The following is a 20,540-nucleotide window of genomic DNA, read 5'->3' as shown; positions in this document are numbered from 1 at the left end:
ACACACACACACACACACACACACACACACACACACACACACACACACACACACACACACACACACACAACTACACTAAATAGTTGCTAAAAAGTTGTTTTAGAATTCATAGCAATGGCATGCTTTGACGACTTTGATTCTGAACGTATAGCTGCATGGCCTACCAGTGTAAATCCTACTGTAGAAATGTATCTGATACCTCACCAGCATCCCAAAGGGCACGGCATCAACATCCAAACCTGCTAAATATTTGGCCTGGTCTTGTGAGTCATGTATAAGTCCTCATCTCCTCCTCATATCTTCAGCCACATACATTCTAAAAATCACTGGTTCAAAATGGACCGAAATTGGGTTGGCTTATTCAAAATAACATATGGTTTAACACAACAAGCTTAGGTTTTCCTTGAAAGTGTCGCAATTGTATTGTTAGTTGGAGATATGGTCTACAAAACAATATGCACATGACATTCAAAACAGTAAAAAAGAGACACATATTATTAACAATCCGTAAATTATGACATTTAGAACGGTGTTTTCTTAATAAATAAAACACTCAAACAAAATACATTTTTATTTGACACAAGTTTTAATGTTTACGTTAGTATATTTGTCTGCATTCTATGGAAGCGCATTCCGGGCACTGTTATTATGAAAATCCTTTTTGTGCCGTGAAGAACTTTACTTTTACACCGGATGTAGATCATTCTATCCCTGGTTTAATCCCAGCGATCGATACTTCTGCTCACATACACTGTTCTCTCCGCCATTTTCGTAGCTGGTGTCGCAGTGGAGATCGGCGTAGTTTTTTGTTTCGCTAAGGTCCGTTTAGAAAGCGATTGACTTGTTATTATCAAATAAGATAGTCTTCGATAATACAGTTTAATTTAGCAAGGCAATAAACTGCAAAAGAAGATGTCCACCGAGCAGGTCGAAAATACTAACGTGACCGAGAAAGCAGGCCAGCAGCAGCAGCCGGGGTAAGTCCATTCATCAAGGTTTCTTTGTTGGTGCTCACCAGCTAACGTTAGCTAACAGTTAGTTACATAGTTAGCCGTAATGATTCAGATCCAAGGGAATGTTGACCAGTCTTTAATAAAAACGTTAATGTTCCTTGGTTGAATCCTTGTTATGAGGCAATTATATAAGACCCGCAAAGTTTGTCGTTATAACCAACGTTATGCGTTTAATTGCTGTTAGGAGGCGTGTTTGGGACCCGTCTATTTAACGTTACAGGGAGAATCCATCAATTTTACGTAACTTAAAGTAACTAAACGTTGGCAGTTTACTTAGCTACCGCTACTTTATCAATTAACTCTGATTTCCTTTTCTATGCGTTTGCAATTTAATCATACACGTTAAAATAATGTTCGTTAATTCAGTAATAACGTAATACAGGCCTACTAACGTTGTGTCCTGAGAGCGGCCTTGCCATGCGGCGGAAGTGCAATTCTCTTGATAGTTCAGACCATTGTAAATACGTCTAAATAATAACCCTTTTTAGCAATTTTTTTTAAAGTAATATCACTAACCGTACTTTGTTAATAAAAATAAATATTTTGTTTTTCGTTGTCCGACTAGTAAATACAATGCGTCCTCAGTAGCTGCCGATTTAGCTTTTGAATTCACTTCTCAAAATCGTGCATAATTCTGTACTTTTCTGGGCTCACGTATAAAAGTATTTTTACTCAATATTAATTGATCTCTTCTACAGAGAAGTGAATGGGAAAGCCAAGCATGACTCCAATTCAAGCAGGAAGGAGAGGCCCCAGAAAAGAGGTGGAGGCGGGCGCTACGAACCCTATGGAAACGTGAACAAACGATACCGCGTTTTTGTCAGCAACATTCCATATGATGTCAAATGGCAAGCTCTCAAAGACCTGATGAAAGAAAAAGGTAAGGTGTTTGGAAAAGGGATCGACTCAGTAAGTTTTGGACATGAAAAAAAAAAAAGCTGCATCCAGGGTCATTTTGTTTGACCACTGAAGCTTTGGAGGGCTTTTGGGAATTTGTGCAGAAACTTAAGTTGTACAATGTTGCTCGAGATCTCGTGAGAGTTATCTGGAACAAAGGTTTTGGACGAGGTCCCTCTCATTTGTCCGTCAACTAAGGAGTTGCTACAGACTTGCACAAGTGCTGTGAACCTGGATGTTAGACTGAACATTTATTTTTCATCGAGATTACTAAAACCTATTGTGGTTTTTGTGAAGTGGGGGTTGTACATGTGTAAATCCGGTCCACTATTGTGAAAAATCCAATGGTTTAGGATCATGTGCGGCATATTGAGACGCTTTTCCCCATGAAAAAACATACAGTACATTGCTGTAACGTAATGAGATTGCCCAGAAACAAGGGACAAGTTGCTCTCAGCTGCAACATGTAATTAACAGTAAACACGAGCTCTCATGATTTCTAAATAAGTAAAACATTTGGAGACCTGTCAAATGAAATAATTTGTGATGCAGCAACTTTCAGCAGGGATTAGGCGTAAGTGGTCTCTTAAATGTACAATATGGATTTACATGTGCTGTTATTCATGTGATAGTACTTGCAGTTATGGGGTATTGGAAAGCGTTAGATGTATTATAAGTAATGCACTAAATTGGCATTAACTTGAAGTTAAAGCATGTGTTAAAGGCACAATCCTTATTCAGGAGTGCCTCGTATTCGTTTTATGACAACTGACTGTGGAGTTAAATTGCATTTTCTCTTTTAGGTGTGACCTTGACAAGCAAATGTTTTCTCAGCAGATCTCCATGTTGTGCCAAACACGGCTATGCGTTGGGGATTTCTTTGGGGTACAGGTCTACAAAATGAAGCAACTTCTTATGCACTGTCCTTGTCTCTAGAGGTTTGGTCACTGATGTCCATTCGTTGAACAGACACGTGATCTGGAACGAAGGCGTGGCTGTGGTCGACGCTGAATCAAAATTTGGATATTGTGCGTTTAAGGAACCGGTCCACTTTTAAGAACATGTTTGCAGTTAGTTTATTTCCACTAAGAGCTTGCCTTCATTAAGATTATGGTAAATTTGTATAGCTGTAGGTTTCCTCTTAGTCTCAGTTGATGGGCGAATGTATTGATGCATTGGCCTGATGTTTAAAATGGAGATATTTGACAAAGTATTCACAGGTTTGCAATGCAATGGTGAAAAGGTGGTGTTCACGGAATTATATCCAAATAGGCAGGCTGATGGCCATTTCAACAGTTGTTGTCCTCAGTCTATTGCTTTTGGTGCTTCGGAATTCCAACAAGGACAGGTTAAGAAGTCTTATTTTATTTAAAAAAGACCCAAGCTTGCTTTTTGTAGACCTGTACCATATTGTGCTGCTGCTGAGGTGCTGGGGGAAGGCGCAGGACTGGCAGTCTGAGCTCACTGTCACCGGCCGCCCTACTTGTGTGTCTGCTCTAAACCCCCATTGTTCTCTCGGCTTCTCTCCCCTTGGTGTGTGTCGTCTCTGGAATCTGATTTGTAGTGGGTGAGGTAACGTACGTGGAACACTTAATGGACGCGGAAGGCAAATCGAGGGTAAGTGCAAATACATACAAATAAAACATGAATAATCCTAGACAAACCTGTGTTTGTCAGCTTTGGTGTCTTTATTTTCATTTTTGGGAATTGTTCAGCTTCAGAAATCTGGCGGAGTGTGTGAGATGGTGACATGCCGGAGGCGTGTTTTATTTGGTGTCGTCAGTGGCACTGACTTGAGGTCATCTCGAGGGTTGATGCTCTTATAAAAGGACTTCAGCTTTCTTTGTAGCCAATCCTGTGGGATTGCAGTATCTCCCTTTTGGTTGCTGGATTTGCTCCTCATGAACTAAAGGGGTCTCTGCAAGCGGTTGTTACAAGGCTGTTAGATGGTTGTTAAATATAACTCATTTCGCAGAACTGCTTTACTGGAAACGTCCAATACCTTAGTAATCCTATCTCACTGTGGATTACCTGCCCTTTTTGGATGTTGGGAAAGATACATTTTAATATTCACCAGACTTACCTGCATTGTGTTAGAGACTGGGATAAAATGAGATCTTAAAATTGTAATTTTATTTGAAAGCACAGAGTTGTGGTCAAGGCGATAGGCTTGTGTGGTGTTGAACTTGTGATTGTGCATGACATTCTCTATTTTTGCTTACATTTTATCTATTAAAACGTGTATTTTAACCATTGCTTTTACTAATTTAAATTATTCTTTACTCCTTTTTGGTGCGGCCTGTTCTGGTGTCTTCAATCAACAAAGGGTTGTGCGTAAGTAGTCTCCATTTATCATCAATTGTTTGCATCAATGCTTCTTCAGATTGACAACTGAATGCTGCAATCCTGCTTAAGTTAACCAATGTGTGCACCAGTGTCTACGTTAAAGATCTAGGGGTTTGTTTGATTCCTCTCACATGATATACTGTATTTTTGTCAGTGTTGTTGAGTTTAGGACTGAGGAGCTAATGAAGAAAGCAGTGGAGAAGGTCAACAAGCACAACCTCAATGGACGACCCCTAAAAGTGAAAGAGGTATGCCACAGCTAGAATGACCAGAGAGAACCAAATGAGATCAATGTCTGGTGTGGATTTTCCTGAGTCATAGTTTGATGCTTTTTGTTAGGACCCTGATGGTGTGATTGCTCAGAGAGAAATCAACAAGGCTCAAGGTGGAGGCCCTCCAGGAGGCCATGGCGGAATGGGAGGAATGGGAGCAATGGGAGGAATGGGTGGAATGGATCGCATGAACATGGATCGTATGGGCCCTGGACCAAATGGCTCCATGGTCAACATTCCTCCTAGCCTGATGAACAACCCCAACATCCCCAATGAGATCATCCACGGTCTCCAGGCTGGCAGGATTGGCAGCACAGTCTTTGTGGCTAATGTGAGGCTTCCAGAGTTTTTTTATTTTTTCCCATTGTTTTTCTATCCAACAAACACCAGATATATGAACTTAGTGATGTGAAAAAGCAAAGCAGCAAATACATTTTCAAAATTGTAGCCCAAACATAATTAGTATTTTTATTTGATAGAGGACTTTACTGACTAATAGTTTCAGCATTAGTGTACAGCTGGTAATTTAATCAAACTGTATTATTGTTGGTAGGAACATGGTGAGAACCCTTAGTGTAATCTGTCTTTTTGCCTTACCTGTGGATAAACAATGAACTATCTCTTAACATTGTTCCTTCCCTACAGCTTGACTACAAAGTGGGCTGGAAGAAGCTGAAAGAGGTATTCAGCATGGCGGGCATGGTGGTAAGGGCTGACATTCTTGAAGACAAGGATGGGAAAAGCAGAGGCATGGGCACAGTAACATTTGATATGCCCATTGAAGCAGTCCAAGCTGTCTGTATCCTTTTTGAAACATGTTGAATTGGGATCCCTTTGTGTATGCGTAACTGTTTATTCAGTAGAATCACATTGTTTCAAAATTGTCTGTTTTCCTTAATGGTTTCACAGCTATGTTTAATGGGCAGCTGCTATTTAACAGAGTCATGCACGTCAAACTGGTATGCTGCCTAGAGCTCACTCACTGTACATTGGATTACATTATGATTGGAGCTCAAAGTCTAAATGCATTTATTTGCTTTTGTCAGGATGAGAAGTCCCTGCCCAAAGATTTTGGACCACCGGACAGAGCTGCTGCTGCTGCTGCCGCTCTTCCCCGTAAGTATACACGTAGCTACACTGGGATTAAAAACTTATTAAATGAATGTCCTGTAAATGGAATACTTTAAATGACTCAGGATAGTTCAGTATTGTGGCTGGGTTAGCTCAGTTGGTAGAGCGGGTGCCTATATGTAGAGGTTTACTCCTTGACACAGTGGCCGCAGGTTTGAGTCCGACCTGCGGCCTTTTGCTGCATGTCATTCCCTCCCCCTCTCTCTCCCCTTTCATGTCTTCATCTGTCTGTTAAAGCTGGTTACTTCAGTTTGGTACAGAACGGCATCTGTGATCTTTCTTAGTTTTGGGTGTTGAGGAAGAACACCAAGGTAGCAACAGTTACACTATTGGCCACTTACAAATCGCCCAAGCTAAACTATGACCTACGGAAGATTTTGATTTGAAACATTTCACAGTGGTTTGCATGCCGTGAGTTTTTCCTCAGCAGTTTTGATACCAAAATGAATACCAAAGAATAATAATACTGTGGATATCTAAATGTAAATACATGTATTTCTACATACACATCATTTCCTGTGTAGGCAATGTCTGACTAGCCATTTTCTCTGCCCAGGTGGCCTGAGTGGTATTGGTTTGGGCCTGGGACCTGGTGGCCAGCCCATTGATGCTAACCAGCTCAATAGAGGAGGAGGAGGAGGAGGTGGAGGAATGGGCAACATGGGCCCTGGAGGTAACTAGCTCCAGTGTTTTTGTTAAACCCTTGAATAAAAGATGCCAGTGAATCCTTTGCTTACGATTACTCTTCTCACTTGTAGGAATGGATGGAATGGGCTTTGGCAACATGGGTGGACGTATGGGAGGAGGCGGAGGCGGTATGTACTGAAGTTTTTAAAGTAGCCCTTACTGTATTTCCCTCAACTACTGAATTTAATGCGAAATCCACACTTTATCAACTGTATCACATTAAACTCTTTCCAACAATTCATGGTATAATTCAAGTCTTTAAAAGAATGTTACTGGGAAACATTTGCAATAAAGTTTTTAATTCTGTCACAAACGGCAGTGGAGCACAGCAAAATGGAATATGTTGTATAAATTGTCAGTTTTATGTTTCATGTACCCAGACATGGTTATCAGGCACTAGATTTCTATACCTAGCCTGTCCACCGGTCTCTGGTTGTGCCCAGACATTAAGACTCTTTTCTCCACTTTTGTAGGAATGGACAATTTTGGAGGAATGAACAACATGGATCGTTTTGGTTCTTCAGGAATGGGCAGGATGAACGGTAAGAAGACCATTTTGTTAAGCACTCCAAAGCAAGCGTGGAAGACTTTCACGTTTTGCTGGATGTTTCTAATGGTTTCATCTCTTGCATTGTCAGAGATGGACCGTGGGATTGGTGGTGCTTTTGACAGGGAGTTTGGGCGGAATGAAATGGGAATGTCTCGCAATAATTTTGGAGACTCCTTTGAAAGAGGAATGGGTTAGTATTTTCAGGATTTTGTTTGAAATTCCTCTGATAACTACTCTGTTAAGCCTCATCAGATGTAACGCTCACTTCAGATGGTTGATATACATTTTAATTTTTTAAGGAAACTCTCTGGGTATGGACCGCATGAACTCTGGGATGGACCGCCTGGGAACCGGCATGGATCGCATGGCAGGGATGGACCGGATGGGCATGGACAGGATGGACCGTGGGTCTGACCTGGACAGAATAGGTTCTGGGTTCGACCGGATGGGTTCGGGGATGGACCGGCTGGGGCCCAGTATGGACAGGCTTGGACCTGGCCTGGACCGTATGAGCTCCAGCATGGACCGCCTCGGCCCAGCTGGGTTTGAACGCTTAGGCCCATCTGGTTTGGATCGCATGGGTTCTGGCCTGGACTTTGGCTCCCCAATGGGTATGGATCGCATGGGCAACACTGGGCTTGACAGAATGGCCAGCAGCTTTGACCGCATTGGCTCAGCTGGAGGAATTGACCGCTTCCCCTCCGGTGGCCTTGACCGCATGAGCTCTAGCATGGATCGGATGGGATCTGGAGGTGTTGGTGGTCAGTTTGATCGCTCTGCTGACATGGATCGTGGATTTGGTGGGAATTCCTTTGGTGGAGCTGGAGGGCCTGGAACTGGGGGAGGCAATGTCAGGAAGGGATGCCAGATCTTTGTCAGAAATGTAAGTATTTATCTGCAGGGTAGTTGGGCTTTAATAATTTGATCGGTATCTTCTCACGTATGATTAATTTGGAATTCATTTTGTTTTTCAGCTGCCATTTGACTTCAACTGGAAGATGCTGAAGGATACCTTCAACACATGCGGTAAGATTAGTTTTAGTTAATAAATATCAAATTAACTAGTGCTTGCTATTTTTCATTTAAGATGACTTCTAACATTGGTGCTCTTCCCTCTGCAGGTATGGTTCAGTATGCTGATATCAAGATGGAGAACGGCAAGTCCAAGGGCTGTGGTGTGGTTCGCTTCGACACCCCTGAAACTGCTGAGCGCGTCTGCCGAACCATGAATGGCTATCGGCTGAATGGAAGAGAAATTGATGTTAGGATTGATAGGAATGCATAAGTTATTTGTCTGTGCTACATTTCATTTAGTCCAAATGCTCTATCATTTGAATTGCCCTTCAGCACATTCATATTAGATTCTCTTGGTTTGTTAGGTATTTGTAACGGTGAAAGTTGTTAGTAATTTGTCATTGCCGGGAGTGTTTTAGTTTTTGCTTAAATTTTACTTTTTTTAGAGACCAAATTTTTAATTTTTTTTTTTTTCTGTCATGCTTCAGCTGTCATTGCCTTTGTTCTATAAGGTGTTTTGATAAATAAACCTCAATATTTGAAATGCTTTGGATTGTTTTTGTGTTATTGCATTGCCTGTCAATGGTGGACTTGCCAGTCAAACAGATGAGATTATCAATTTATAGCTTTCTTGTGATTTAAGTACTTAACGCTATAGTCACGTATTAACACTTGGTTGGACAGTTTTACTTGTTAACGATAAGGACGACGCTAGTGTAATGGTGTGGAGAAATGCATGTAGTCAAATTATGCCAGTTGAACCAATTAAACGGGGCGGGGGGTAAATCGCACAGAGGGATATTCTCTGGTGTCAAATGAGCCCTCCAGACCCCCCCTAGTGGAAATGGAAGGTCAGTCGTTATATTCAAGATGGCGACCCCCTTGTGTCAGTGTTACCAGGTGAGTGCTTTGGACTTCTGGGTTAAATGTCAGCATTTAAACCCCACGAAATGTTAAGGGGAGAACTTCAACGGTATATTTAAACTACCATGTTCACAAGAGACTGGAAATGAGTTTTTTTTTTTTTTTTTGTTTTTTTCTGACCAAGCTACTAGCTACGGTAACGTTCGCTAGCTAAGTTAGCTCTTTGAATAGTAAACTCTCCAGCTGGCGTTTGAACTCTGAGGCGCAGGACAAAGTCAAGTAAAATGTCAACTTGGGTATCTAGCTGCATGTTCGGACTCCCCACCATGCATATTAATTGACTATATTTTGATTATAAACGCAATCACTTATTTTCTCCTTTTCTTCTAACACTAAACGACGTTTCAGCTAAATATTACGTCTCATGCAGTAGTGAGTTATCAATGACCTGATCGATAGTCAGTAGCTGAGCGGTTATCGAGAAGTCTACTAAAGTTTGAGGGTGACTTCATGTGTCTGTCTCCAGATATGTGTAAGAAGAGGCTTGGTGGCATTCCCTTCCTCTTACCTGCTACTTCACATCAGACCCAATGTTTTCAGGATACGTGGGGTCCTCACATGCTCTTCTCAGGTAGGAACACCTGACAAACTATTACTTTAATATTATGTTTCTTTTTTTTGCTCTGTGGAGCTGTTTTCTGGATTTAGGTTGGATTATGCTGTCAACCCCAACACATCTCCCTGCAGTTTTATTTAAAAAAAAAAAAAAAAAAAAAGACAGACTTATATTTGTTGGTGTTTTGGTTGTTGGATAGTATTGTTGTAACCTAGCAAAATGAACATGCACTCCGTTGCCAGTTTATACCCGGCTAAAACCAATAAAGTCTAATACAACAGTCCTGCTCTTTTTAAGAGCTCTGAAGAAAGCACACGTTTGCTGAAACAGCTAATGTGCTCCTGCTGTCTTTGCAAGTTATCATACTTGTTTTCTATCTAAAGTTTACCAAGGCATTTGGAGCAGTAGGGAACATGTCCACTGCAGGTCATAAGTTTAAGTTTAATTGAACTGCTCCAGACGTGCTTGGAGTAAATTAATCGTATGTGTTGTTTCTTATTCATACCAACAAGGTGCCACGGTCACCTCTTCTGCAGGTAAGGCATTTGTCAGGGGTGAGAGGTGGTGGCAGAAAAGGTTTCCTGGGGGAGCTTCTGGAAAACATTAAGCAGGAGCTTAACAAGAACAAAGAAATGAAAGACAACATCAAGAAGTTCCGGGAAGAAGCTAAAAAACTGGAGGAGTCCGATGCATTGAAACAAGCTCGAAGGAAATTTGTTAGTATTTGGCCACACAAACGCAGCATTTCTATTTATTTTATTTTGAAAAGCTAGTGTTAGATTTGTGAATGCCACTCCTGTCTTTTTCTCAGAAAACTATAGAGTCCGAAACAGTGAAGACCTCCGATGTTCTGAGGAAGAAGTTGGGAACCATCTCTGAGACAGTTAAAGAGGTAAATGAGTATCTCAATCAGATGCAGGCCTTTCTTTTGATGCCATATGATAGATATGCTATTGATGTTGATCCATCCACCCTTACAAGGTGTGTGTGTGTGTGTGTGTCTGTGTGCGTGGACAGGGGCTAGAGGAGGTCAGCCGTACAGATATTGGGAAGAAAATCAAGGATGGAATGGAGGAAGCAGCCAAAACAGCAAAGACCTCAGCAGAGTCCGTCTCTAAAAGTGGAGAGATGTTGGGGAAGACTGGTGCGTTCAGAGCAATATCAAAGGTATGGAGTCACTGGTGCAGATATATTTCCCTGTTCACCAAAAGTTAAACTGCATTCACTGGTTTTTGTTTCTCTCTCTGTTGCACTGTTAGGGGAATAATGTGTCATATTACATTCATAGAAACTGAAAGGAGCACAAAGTCCTGAAAAGGATAAACCTGAATACTGGTACTTATTAGTTCTCTCGTCTGCTACCTGTTCATCTGTTTTCAGGGCATGGAGAGTGTAAAGAAAGACATTGGTGACCTGGGTCACACTGGCCCTTACCGGCCTCCTGCCAGACTCAGGAAGAGGAGTGAGTTCTCCTCCAAGGGGGCAGGGGATGGCAGCAAGGTCTTCGAAGCCAACGAGTACGTGAGTGCCCTCTGCTTTGCCCTGATACTGAGAGGGGAACGCCCCTCATGTTCAAAGATGGCTGATAGGGCCTCATACAGTCTAAATCTCCGTATTAAAAATACAGGAAGGGATACCAACTCAAAGCTGAAAAACTGTGAGAGCTGATAATCTCATCTTGTCAGGTACCAAGAGACTCCACAACCTTATCTGAACTACTACTAGGGAAACATTACAGTTTGCTGAGATAAGCAAACTGTTGTCTAAGTTTTCCTGAAGAGAAAGTGTTGAGTGGTCTGTGGTCATACTGTGTTTTAAAATGGGTGGTACAATTCTCAAAGCTGTACCTTGATAGTATTCCCAATCGTTTGTTTTACATTTGGTTAATTGTTCTAGCTGTAAATAGTGTTTTCCTTTCTGGGTTAAATGTGATGGTCAGCATGAGCGCAGAAAGTCAACAGGAACACCTGTTTCCCTCCCGCTATTTGAAGCATTACGTTGTGTTGTGTGTTCTTTAGGGAAGCAATGGGTGTGGTGCTCCACAAAGACTCAAAATGGTACCAGCAGTGGAAGGACTTCAAAGACAACAATATGGTCTTTAACAGTAAGTACTAAGTGATCTCTTTCTGTCTGCATCCTTGGCTGTTTATTTAAAATCAGCTTTTAATGAGTGCACCAGAAATGTTCTGTTGGATGAGCAGTAAGTGATATGGAGTCCAAGGCAACTAGCATAAAGAGGCTTTAAATATGTTATTTTTTGTGGGAAATTAGTCATAAATGGAGAACACCCCCATTTAATTGCCAAGTTGTAATTAGAGCAACAACATGGTGGGCATAGTTGGAACAGTTTGCAAGAGTTTGGGGAAAATGCACATCATCCAGGTTGTCCTGCATGTGATGGTGCTGTTGTGGATTTTGTACAGCTCTGGTGAGATAAATAAATCAATGGCAAAATTGTCCAAGTGCTAAAACTTGTAAGCCTGGATGGCTTGGAACACTTTACTAACCTTCAAGTTTATGAGGCTCCACCAATAGGCATTTGCTGAAAGAGTCAGTTAATAGAAGGTGCTGCTATGCTGTTGCAGCATCAATACTTACTCCATCTTAAATACAACATACGTTTTCAGTAGTTGGATAAATCTTTTTAATAATAAATAAATAATAATTTTTTTTTTGGCTGATTTAAGTCAGAAAAATAATTGCCCTCCTGTAGCTCCAATTATGGAATTGGTAAAATGGGACTTAATTTACTGATAACCTGTGTCTGCACAATATATCTTACACAGCAACACATGGTATTTCTGTGTAAGTGGACTGAAAAAATGTGTTTGTAGAGTGACCTCTAGCTCAACCGGTAGTGTGTGCCCCAAGTTGGCTGAGTCCTTGGCAGTGGCCCAGGTTTGAATCCGACCTGCGGCCCTTTGCTGCGTGTCATCCCCTCTCTCTATCTCCCCTTTCCTCTTTATCTGTACTAATAAAATAAAAAAGACCCCAATTTTTTTTTATTAAAGATGTTTGTTTATTTGTCAGGCCATGAATTGGAATCATACAATGGCAACACACACACACATTGCAATACAATGTGTGTGTGTGTGTGTGTGTGTGTGATGTAAGGCAGAGGTTTCAACTTAAAATCAAACATGCTCTCATTCGTACGTTCACTGCAGGGTTCTTTGAGATGAAGATGAAGTATGATGAGAGTGACAACGCCCTCATCAGAGCAACTCGTGCTGTCACCGACAAGATGACTGACATCATAGGTGAGAGACTTCTGGTTTAATAGTCTGCATTAATCACACTGAGAGGTCAAATCAAGCGATAACAGAAGATACAATGCTGTTGTTACAATGTGTGTACTTCACGGTATCTACAGGTACCTAATATATTCTGTAAAGATTTGTATCCTATAAACGCGTGTTTATATACAGTACTGTGCAAAAGTCTTAGGCAGGTGTGGAAAAAATGCTGTAAACTAAGAATGCTTTCAAAAATATAAATAATGATTGTTTATTTTTATCAATTTACAAAATGCAAAGTGAGCAACCAAAAAAACATCTAAATCACATCAATATTTGGTGTTACTACCCTTTGCCTTCAAACCAGCATCAATTCTTATAGGTACACTTGCAAAAAGTCAGGGAATGTTAAGGATTGTGACGTAGTGGTCGGCCAAGGAAACTTAGTGCAGCAGATGAAAAACACATCAATCTTATTTCCCTACGAAATCGGAAGATGTCCAGCAGTGCCATCAGCTCAGAACTGGCAGAAACCAGCGGGACCCAGGTACACCCATCTACTGTCCGGAGAAGTCTGGCCAAAAGTGGTCTTCAGCCAAAAAGCCATTCCTCCGACATGGAAACAAGGCCAAGTGACTCAACTATGCACGAAAACATAGGAACCAGGGAGCAGAAAAATGGCAGCAGGTGCTCTGGACTGATGAGTCAAAATATAATTGAAATATTTGGCTGTAGCATAAGACAGGTTGTTTGCCGAAGGGCTGGAGAGTGGTACAATAATGAGTGTCTGCAGGCAACCGTGAAGCATGGTGGAGGTTCCTTGTGCAAGTGTACCTAGAAGAATTGATGCTGTCTTGAAGGCAAAGGGTGGTCACGCCAAATATTAATTAGATTTAGAATTCTCTTCTGTTCATTGACTGCATTTTATTAATTGATGAAAATAAACTATTAACACTTCCATTTTTGAAAACATTGTTAGTTTACAGCATTTTTTACTTTTGCACAGTACTGTATATATTCTACAGCTTTAAGAAGTTTCTAGTTTTTTTTTCTTTTCATTTTTATATAGAGGCATATTTAGTTTTCATCACATAACTAGATAACTAGATTACAAAATGAGATGAGAGATTGAGAAGCAAAGTAAATGGCCCAGATTGTGTAGTTTCAGTAAGACATGTTATGAATCCAGCAGTAGGTTGATATCAGCATGTTTACCTCAGAAAAATACACCATACAAGAAGCAAACTTTTTTTTGTCACAAAATACATGTCACTACTTGGCCACAGTCTGTTCTACTGCTCATTATCTGTTTGCTAAATGCCATGTGTTTCCTGTCCCTGTTCATGTGTATTTAGGTGGGTTGTTTTCTAAGACCGAGATGTCTGAAGTACTCACAGAGATTTTGAAGGCGGACCCATCCTTTGACAAAGATTCTTTCCTCAAGCAGTGTGAACGAGATATCATCCCCAATATACTGGAGGTAAGTTGTACTGCAAACAACGCTGCTACTACTGTCTGTTTCTTTTAGTTTATTTGAGAAATGTTTTGTATAAATAGAGAGAAGTTGAGACAAACGCCTGATCTCAAGAAATGTTTTATTTTCATGCAACATTGAATTAAAGTATATGTAATTAGGAATTTGTGATACTGATCAGGATGTCCATATAGATGTATAAAACATAAGCTGACCTGTCATCAGGTCTTGATTTACCCTTTCAGATGTTTCTGATGTGTGCTCTGTCTTCATTCAGGCGATGATCAGAGGGGAGCTGGAGATACTGAAGGACTGGTGTTATGAAGCGGTACGACCTTTCTCACACACTGACAGCTTGAAATGCTGAAACATCGATACCATAGGCTTGTCTTGTTACTGAAATGTAATGACCACCGTGCTCACAGAAGCACATTGGCGGCACTGGTACACATATTGGGTGGGCAGCTTTTTATGAAATATTAGTCATAATGTCTTATCTTCTTTTTCTCCATATTGGGTGTGTAGACATACAGCCAGCTGGCACACCCAATTCAGCAAGGCAAGGCCATGGGACTTCAGTTCCACTCTAAGATCCTGGACATTGACAATATTGATGTAAGTTTCTCCAGGCTACACCACACAAGATTAATAATAAAGCACGCCACGACACTCCTAGGTTTTACTAAAACCCAGTAATTCATTAGTTTGTAATTAATACTGGTGTTTTGGGGAGTATTCAAAATTCCTAATATTAACATTTGGCCTCAGACCAATAGCTGGTAATCTAGGTGATAGTTACTGGTTGTAATATTTTTTACCAACAAATTCACATAAATTGTCGTAAACAAGTGAAGCAGGTGAGCAGATTTTAAATATTATGAAAAAAAGAAATTAAGGATTAATTGCATTGCAAATTAACATAACAATAGCTACAAATGCTGTGGTGTGTGGCATAGGTTTATGCTACATACTTGTTCCTATAGAAATGCACATTAAATGAATAAATAAATAAATAATAGATACTACTTGTCTTACTCTTCTATCTTTAGAATAACATAGTTCTCAGACTGTGTTTAAGTTCTTGCAGAAATTTTGTCTCTATCAACCATAACTTCTATATTTTTAGATATCTCTTGAGCCATGATTAACTCCTTTTAATACTTGAATGCTATCTAAAAATCAAGTTTGTTGGTTCAGTAAAGTATGAGTGTATCCTGTACTCCAGTTGGCCATGGGGAAGATGATGGACCAGGGTCCCGTGCTGATTATAACTTTCCAGGCTCAGTTGGTCATGGTGATCCGAAACACCAAAGGAGAGCTGGTGGAGGGAGACCCTGTAAGTTTTACACACACGCACGCACGCACGCACGCGCGCACACTCACACACGTGGCTAAATACACAAACACCACTTGAATTTGTTGTGTGTAATGTTCTAGAAATAATACAAAACTTTAATCACACAAGTGTAAGAACTTCTTATAAATGATGCACCGAGAGAATGTTATAAGACAATTAAGCCACTTTTTATTTGGGCATGGCTTTTATTTTATTTAGCCCCACGACCCAGAATAAAGCTTTATTGGTTATAAATCAGCCGTACTGTCCACTCAAGGCCCTTCAGGGACACCTGTGATTGGTCAAGGTATCCACTCAGTACCATGCTGCTGGCGTCTGCCCAGTGTTCAGATTAAAATACTACTGCAAGAGGATTAATGGTGGGTGAATTGTTTTATTAGCTGGATCCAAATGTCTTGACATTAACTTATGGACTACAGTATTAAGTGTCTCCTACACCCACTCTCGCTGTTCTTCACTCTGGGTAGCTGAATCTTTCTTACTACTTTATTGTCTGTTAATGGTCTCAGACATGGCTTACATAAGGCTATTCATGACCACAAGATGTGTTTATATTTGATTAGTCTAAATCACATTTAAAGTGTGTGTGTCTGTCTTCTCTGTTGTACAGTGATTAAGAAGAATTGAACAGCTAAGAATAAGTGTACCCATCTGCTTTTCTCCCTTCAGCAAAAAGTTCTCCGGATGATGTACGTGTGGGCTCTGTGTCGAGACCAGGAGGAGCTCAACCCATATGCTGCCTGGAGACTACTTGACATCTCCGCCTCTAGCACCGAGCAGATCCTCTAAGACTCTTTGATCTGCACAAAAGCAACAAACAAACAAAAAAAACAAAGCACTCAGAGAGAGAACATTCTGTACTTGAACGGGCCCTGGAGCTGGCTGGGAAGAAGAAGGGTGGGGGGGGCATGGAGATGAGGGACAGACATGTGGGACATGGGCTCACTTCATAACAGAAATATTGTTGAGTAGTGTTGCTAAACTTTCTTGTTTTTACTAAACTGTCTTAAAGTTCAGTCACTGGGTTTCTTTAAATGCCGGAGTTATTTCTAACTGTTCCTTTGGCTCACACTAGGGGGCGGTAGACTACCAACAACTCTCATTCATCGTATTTTCTGCAATGCCTGTATGGTTGTCCATTTATTGAAACTGTATGGTTTAAGGGCAACCGTTGTTAGCATTTAAGGGATACATTAATTATTTAACATTTATTATGAATACGAGAAAAGGAAATGTGAAAACTGGTTTTGGAACGAGACCCTGAACTTCAGGTTGATGCCACACTTCCTCTGTCCATCTCTCACACTTGCGCACACACACACACACACACACACACACACACACACACACACACACACACACACACACACTCTCTCTCTCTGAGGCAATGTTATCTTGGTGGTGTTGTGGCCAATCAGTGCTCTCCTAGGTCCTTGTTTGTATTATAATTGTCCACTGTAATTGTTAATATGTGAGAGTCTATATTTATTATGATAAATAAAGTTGACCCATTTTTCACACTAGCAGACATTTAAAAAAAAAAAAGAATTTCTATAAAGTATTTTTAACCATATACCTGCAAATGTTTAAGCTTCTCTTCAGATCTGGAGGATATCACATGATTCATTCTAGGGCAGTAGCTAATTATTATTTCTTAATTAAATCCTCATGTGGGATTTCAGTGTTAGCTATATTTCCTTTGGGAGAAATACTGTTTCTCTTTTTTTTTTTTAACAGTTGTATTTCCAGAGCAGAGCTAAAGCACTAATTTGCTTTGAGTGAAATGTAGCTTCCTTTGTAAACTGGATTGTAGCAAGTTTCACATAATTCTGACAGCCTCCTTGGTCTGGGGGACAGTACCTTCATCTTTCAGTCCGGACATTAACACTATGTGCCATCATACAGTTCTGTTCAGATGGTATGCTTTGACCTTTAGTGTTGTGGAGGGTTATAAATCCCTGCCACATGTTCAATGTGCCGTGTCGTTGCCCTACACTCCAGAGCCATATGGCCTACAATCAACAACCCAAGCCTCTCTTGGACAAATAAAATAATAGTGGTTGCAAAAGCTAAATGGCACCCATTTACCCAATCTCCCTAATAATCCCTCAGCCTTGTCATAGGGTGCAGATGAGAGGATGCGATCACAGATACAGTAGCTGTTCATCGTCCAGTTGGACAATTCAGTACAGATGGTGGGATGCAGAGCAGCATGCAGCAGGATTGATTACAGCAGCCTTGGGTGTGAAGGTGGGGGGGCATATAAACTTGCATGTTATGTATGCCTGCATGTGTACTGTACATCTGTCTGTACATGTAGACCAGCAGCTCCACTGTTCCAAGGCTGTCCTGGATGATGGATCCTCTCTGTTGCTGAGTTGCGCTGAGGTTGCAGCTCCCCAATGTAGCGTTCATCGCTCAGGATGCACCCCCGCAACTCACACACACACACACAGCTCACAACACAGGTATTCAGAGGAGCCACCCTGGAGACTTCACTACAGGGGAATGTGGTCAGCTGGATTCTATCAGACACCTACTGACCAAGACAGGGGTGTGAAACTCATTTTAACATGTAGAGTTTAGTGACGTGCTTTTGTTACTGCGTGTCACTTCTTTTTTTAACATTTTGGTAGCTTTGTTCATCATTTTTGTTGTTTTTGTTACGACTTTTTTGTGGCTTTCTCAGACATTTGTTACCTTTTTGTAAACTAGTTGCTATTTCTAACATTTTTATACGCTTTTTGTCACATTTTTGTTGTTTGCCCTACAAAAGCCATCAAAAGAGTTCCTTAGCCATCATAGAATTTAGCAAATCAAGCAAAAACAATGATACATATTTTTTTTTTAACAACAACCTGTTTCACAGCCCAAATATAAAAACTCTGCTTCTGCGGGAATTTCTGAGTCTCAGAGTCGGCATATCTGCCATATTCTGCTTTGAATGTCAGGTAATTGCAGTTTAAAAAACACTTTCCTGTATTTTTGGTTTGGTGCACAACTAGGCAGACCGAAATTGATTGTGAACCCAAATTGATATATGGGCCGGATCTAAATCTGCAAGGGGCTGGATTTGGCACGCGGGCCTTGACTTTGACACATGTGGACCAAGAGTAGATGTGACTCATACATTTATGAGTTTACACTCCTGTCTTTTACATTGAGTTAACTTTAGATTGATTACATACTGTACCTCCCTAGCAGTGTGATAATCCGCTTTCGCTAAATATTTTGTCACCTTTAGTTAAAGTGTATTATTTCTTGTTGGTGCAGTTTCCAGAAGGGGCTCTTTTAATTTATTAACTGTTGCATTCAAAATCTTTACACCTGAGGCATAAGAAGCTGGGTAATAACATGCTGGGTGTTGCATATGGAAATGTTCAACATTTAACCTGGAAGGCAAACATGTAACTAAACCTGGATACTGTATAAAAAAATAATTGGTATTATCTTGCCTTTAAAATTTTGTTGCTTTAATGGCAAATAGATTTTGGTGAACCTGAGGCAAAAATGCCTTAACAAGAAAGTTGATAAGTGTTACGACATAATTAAAATTTCATTAGACAAAAAAGTCTGGCTGCTTCGAATGTAGGGATTCAATCTATACTGTAACAATAGGGATCGGAAAATTGTTGGTAGTAATGTAAAGTATATCTTAATGAGAGAAAATATGCATATGCACCCTCCCAAATAATCCCTGGATTTAAACCTTAAAACTAATTCTACTGTCTGTTGTATGGAATTATTTACTGTCTGTATTTCTATTTTCCCAATTTGTTTTAGCTGCCAATTATCCTGAGTTGATTGGAGGGTTATTCAGATCACCTGTTGCGCATGGTGTGGGGACTGGCTCCTAAATAGGATTTGAGAGCAGCTTGGTGCATTTCCACTTTTGGCCAATCATGGTGTGGCGACACCATGTCTTCAGGCGGCATTGTGATCATTCCTTAATTTAATGCAGAACCCATTTTAGCTACTTAGCTTTAGATATTGTCATCTGGAACCTCTGTTCTTTGCTTTCTTGAGTGGATATTATAGAACACCTTTCCACCTGCATCAGGGCAGATCTTATTGCTATTCGTGTTTAGAGTTTTTGCTTGTCTAATGACAAACTAAGACCTTCAGGCTTTATTTTTATGTTTTATTTCATTGAATTTCATTTTTTAGACACATTGCCTTATTAAGAGGCATTTATTTTCATTGGGACGGCACTTGTGAGATTTGTTTCTCAAAGTACAATAAATATTTGTTGTATATATGTGGTTGGGAGCTGGTAATCAAGGTGGAAAAAAAAAGGTTACAGCCATGCAGCTGGCCAACAGCAGGCTATTCTCACATGTATGTGTCTTTCCCCAGACACACACACACAAAAGTAGTGCTAGGTCAAGTCCCAAGGAAGTAGGGCAGACGTGTCACTTAGATTCTCCCACTTGACTGGTGAGTGTTGACATCCTGTCGTGGCCTGGGATCCAGGTTGGCAGCTGCAGCAGGACCAGCAAGCTGAGTGACAGCAGCTCAAGAAGGATGAACTTGAACAAAAAAATCCCACGTCATAAAAGAATTTAGCAAACACCTTGAAGTCTGTTAAATGGTGTTAAGTTAAAAGCTTCCCTAGGTGCCTTTTTGATGAATTCAGAAACCAAACAACAGTTAAAGGAACACGCCGACTTATTGGGAATTTAGCTTATTCACCGTAACCCCCAGAGTTAGACAAGTTGATACATATCCTTCTCATCTCTGTGCGTGCTGTAATGCTGTCTAACGGCTCCAGCAGCATCAGGCCAGCACAGAACATGCAGGTGAATGGTTCCAGCAATCCTACTGCTCCGAATAAGTGACAAAATAACGCCAACATGTTCCTATTTACATGTTGTGATTTGTAGAGTCAAAAAACAAAAAACAACGTAACATGAGACACAGCCATCTTCTAACTGTAAACAAACCGGGAACTATATTCTCAGGCGGAAGAATATAGTACTTGGGCGGAGTGATATGCTCGCAGCAAGCCTGTCTGAGAATATAGTTCCCGGTTTGTTTACTGTTAGAAGACGGCTGTGTCTCATGTTACGTTGTTTTTTGTACA

At 40.6% G+C, this 20,540-nt stretch overlaps 2 protein-coding genes across 5 annotated transcripts; both read left to right on the top strand.

Annotated features, from left to right (window-relative positions):
• Window positions 1-701: 701 nt before the first annotated feature.
• Window positions 702-8,457, top strand: hnrnpm (heterogeneous nuclear ribonucleoprotein M). 3 transcript variants are annotated; one of them, XM_028587328.1, is made up of 16 exons: window positions 704-977; window positions 1,712-1,893; window positions 3,475-3,527; window positions 4,237-4,244; window positions 4,411-4,504; window positions 4,596-4,859; window positions 5,174-5,327; window positions 5,438-5,487; window positions 5,575-5,644; window positions 6,216-6,332; window positions 6,418-6,474; window positions 6,820-6,888; window positions 6,985-7,086; window positions 7,196-7,779; window positions 7,871-7,922; window positions 8,018-8,457. In XM_028587328.1, exons 1-16 carry the CDS (start codon window positions 913-915, stop codon window positions 8,179-8,181), a joined length of 2,085 nt encoding a protein of 694 aa, XP_028443129.1. In that variant the 5' UTR covers window positions 704-912; the 3' UTR covers window positions 8,182-8,457. The 3 variants fall into 3 exon arrangements, with proteins under 3 accessions (XP_028443131.1, XP_028443129.1, XP_028443132.1); XM_028587330.1 differs by lacking the exon at window positions 6,985-7,086 and having other exon boundaries at window positions 702-977; XM_028587331.1 differs by lacking the exons at window positions 704-977; window positions 3,475-3,527 and having other exon boundaries at window positions 1,810-1,893.
• Window positions 8,458-8,719: 262 nt separating this feature from the next.
• Window positions 8,720-16,346, top strand: timm44 (translocase of inner mitochondrial membrane 44 homolog (yeast)). Of its 2 annotated transcripts, none has more exons than XM_028587785.1 (13): window positions 8,720-8,810; window positions 9,301-9,405; window positions 9,903-10,106; window positions 10,202-10,282; window positions 10,408-10,557; window positions 10,771-10,907; window positions 11,409-11,494; window positions 12,558-12,650; window positions 13,982-14,106; window positions 14,378-14,428; window positions 14,626-14,715; window positions 15,326-15,436; window positions 16,127-16,346. In XM_028587785.1, the coding sequence occupies exons 1-13, from the start codon at window positions 8,781-8,783 to the stop codon at window positions 16,244-16,246; spliced, it is 1,383 nt and encodes a 460-aa protein (XP_028443586.1). In that variant the 5' UTR covers window positions 8,720-8,780; the 3' UTR covers window positions 16,247-16,346. The 2 variants fall into 2 exon arrangements, with proteins under 2 accessions (XP_028443586.1, XP_028443585.1); XM_028587784.1 differs by lacking the exon at window positions 8,720-8,810 and adding an exon at window positions 8,896-8,970.
• Window positions 16,347-20,540: the final 4,194 nt, after the last annotated feature.

Source organism: Perca flavescens, chromosome 9 (genome assembly GCF_004354835.1).
Source record: "Perca flavescens isolate YP-PL-M2 chromosome 9, PFLA_1.0, whole genome shotgun sequence".
In the NCBI taxonomy this organism is placed as follows: domain Eukaryota; kingdom Metazoa; phylum Chordata; class Actinopteri; order Perciformes; family Percidae; genus Perca; species Perca flavescens.
This window is presented reverse-complemented; position numbering and strand designations above follow the sequence as displayed.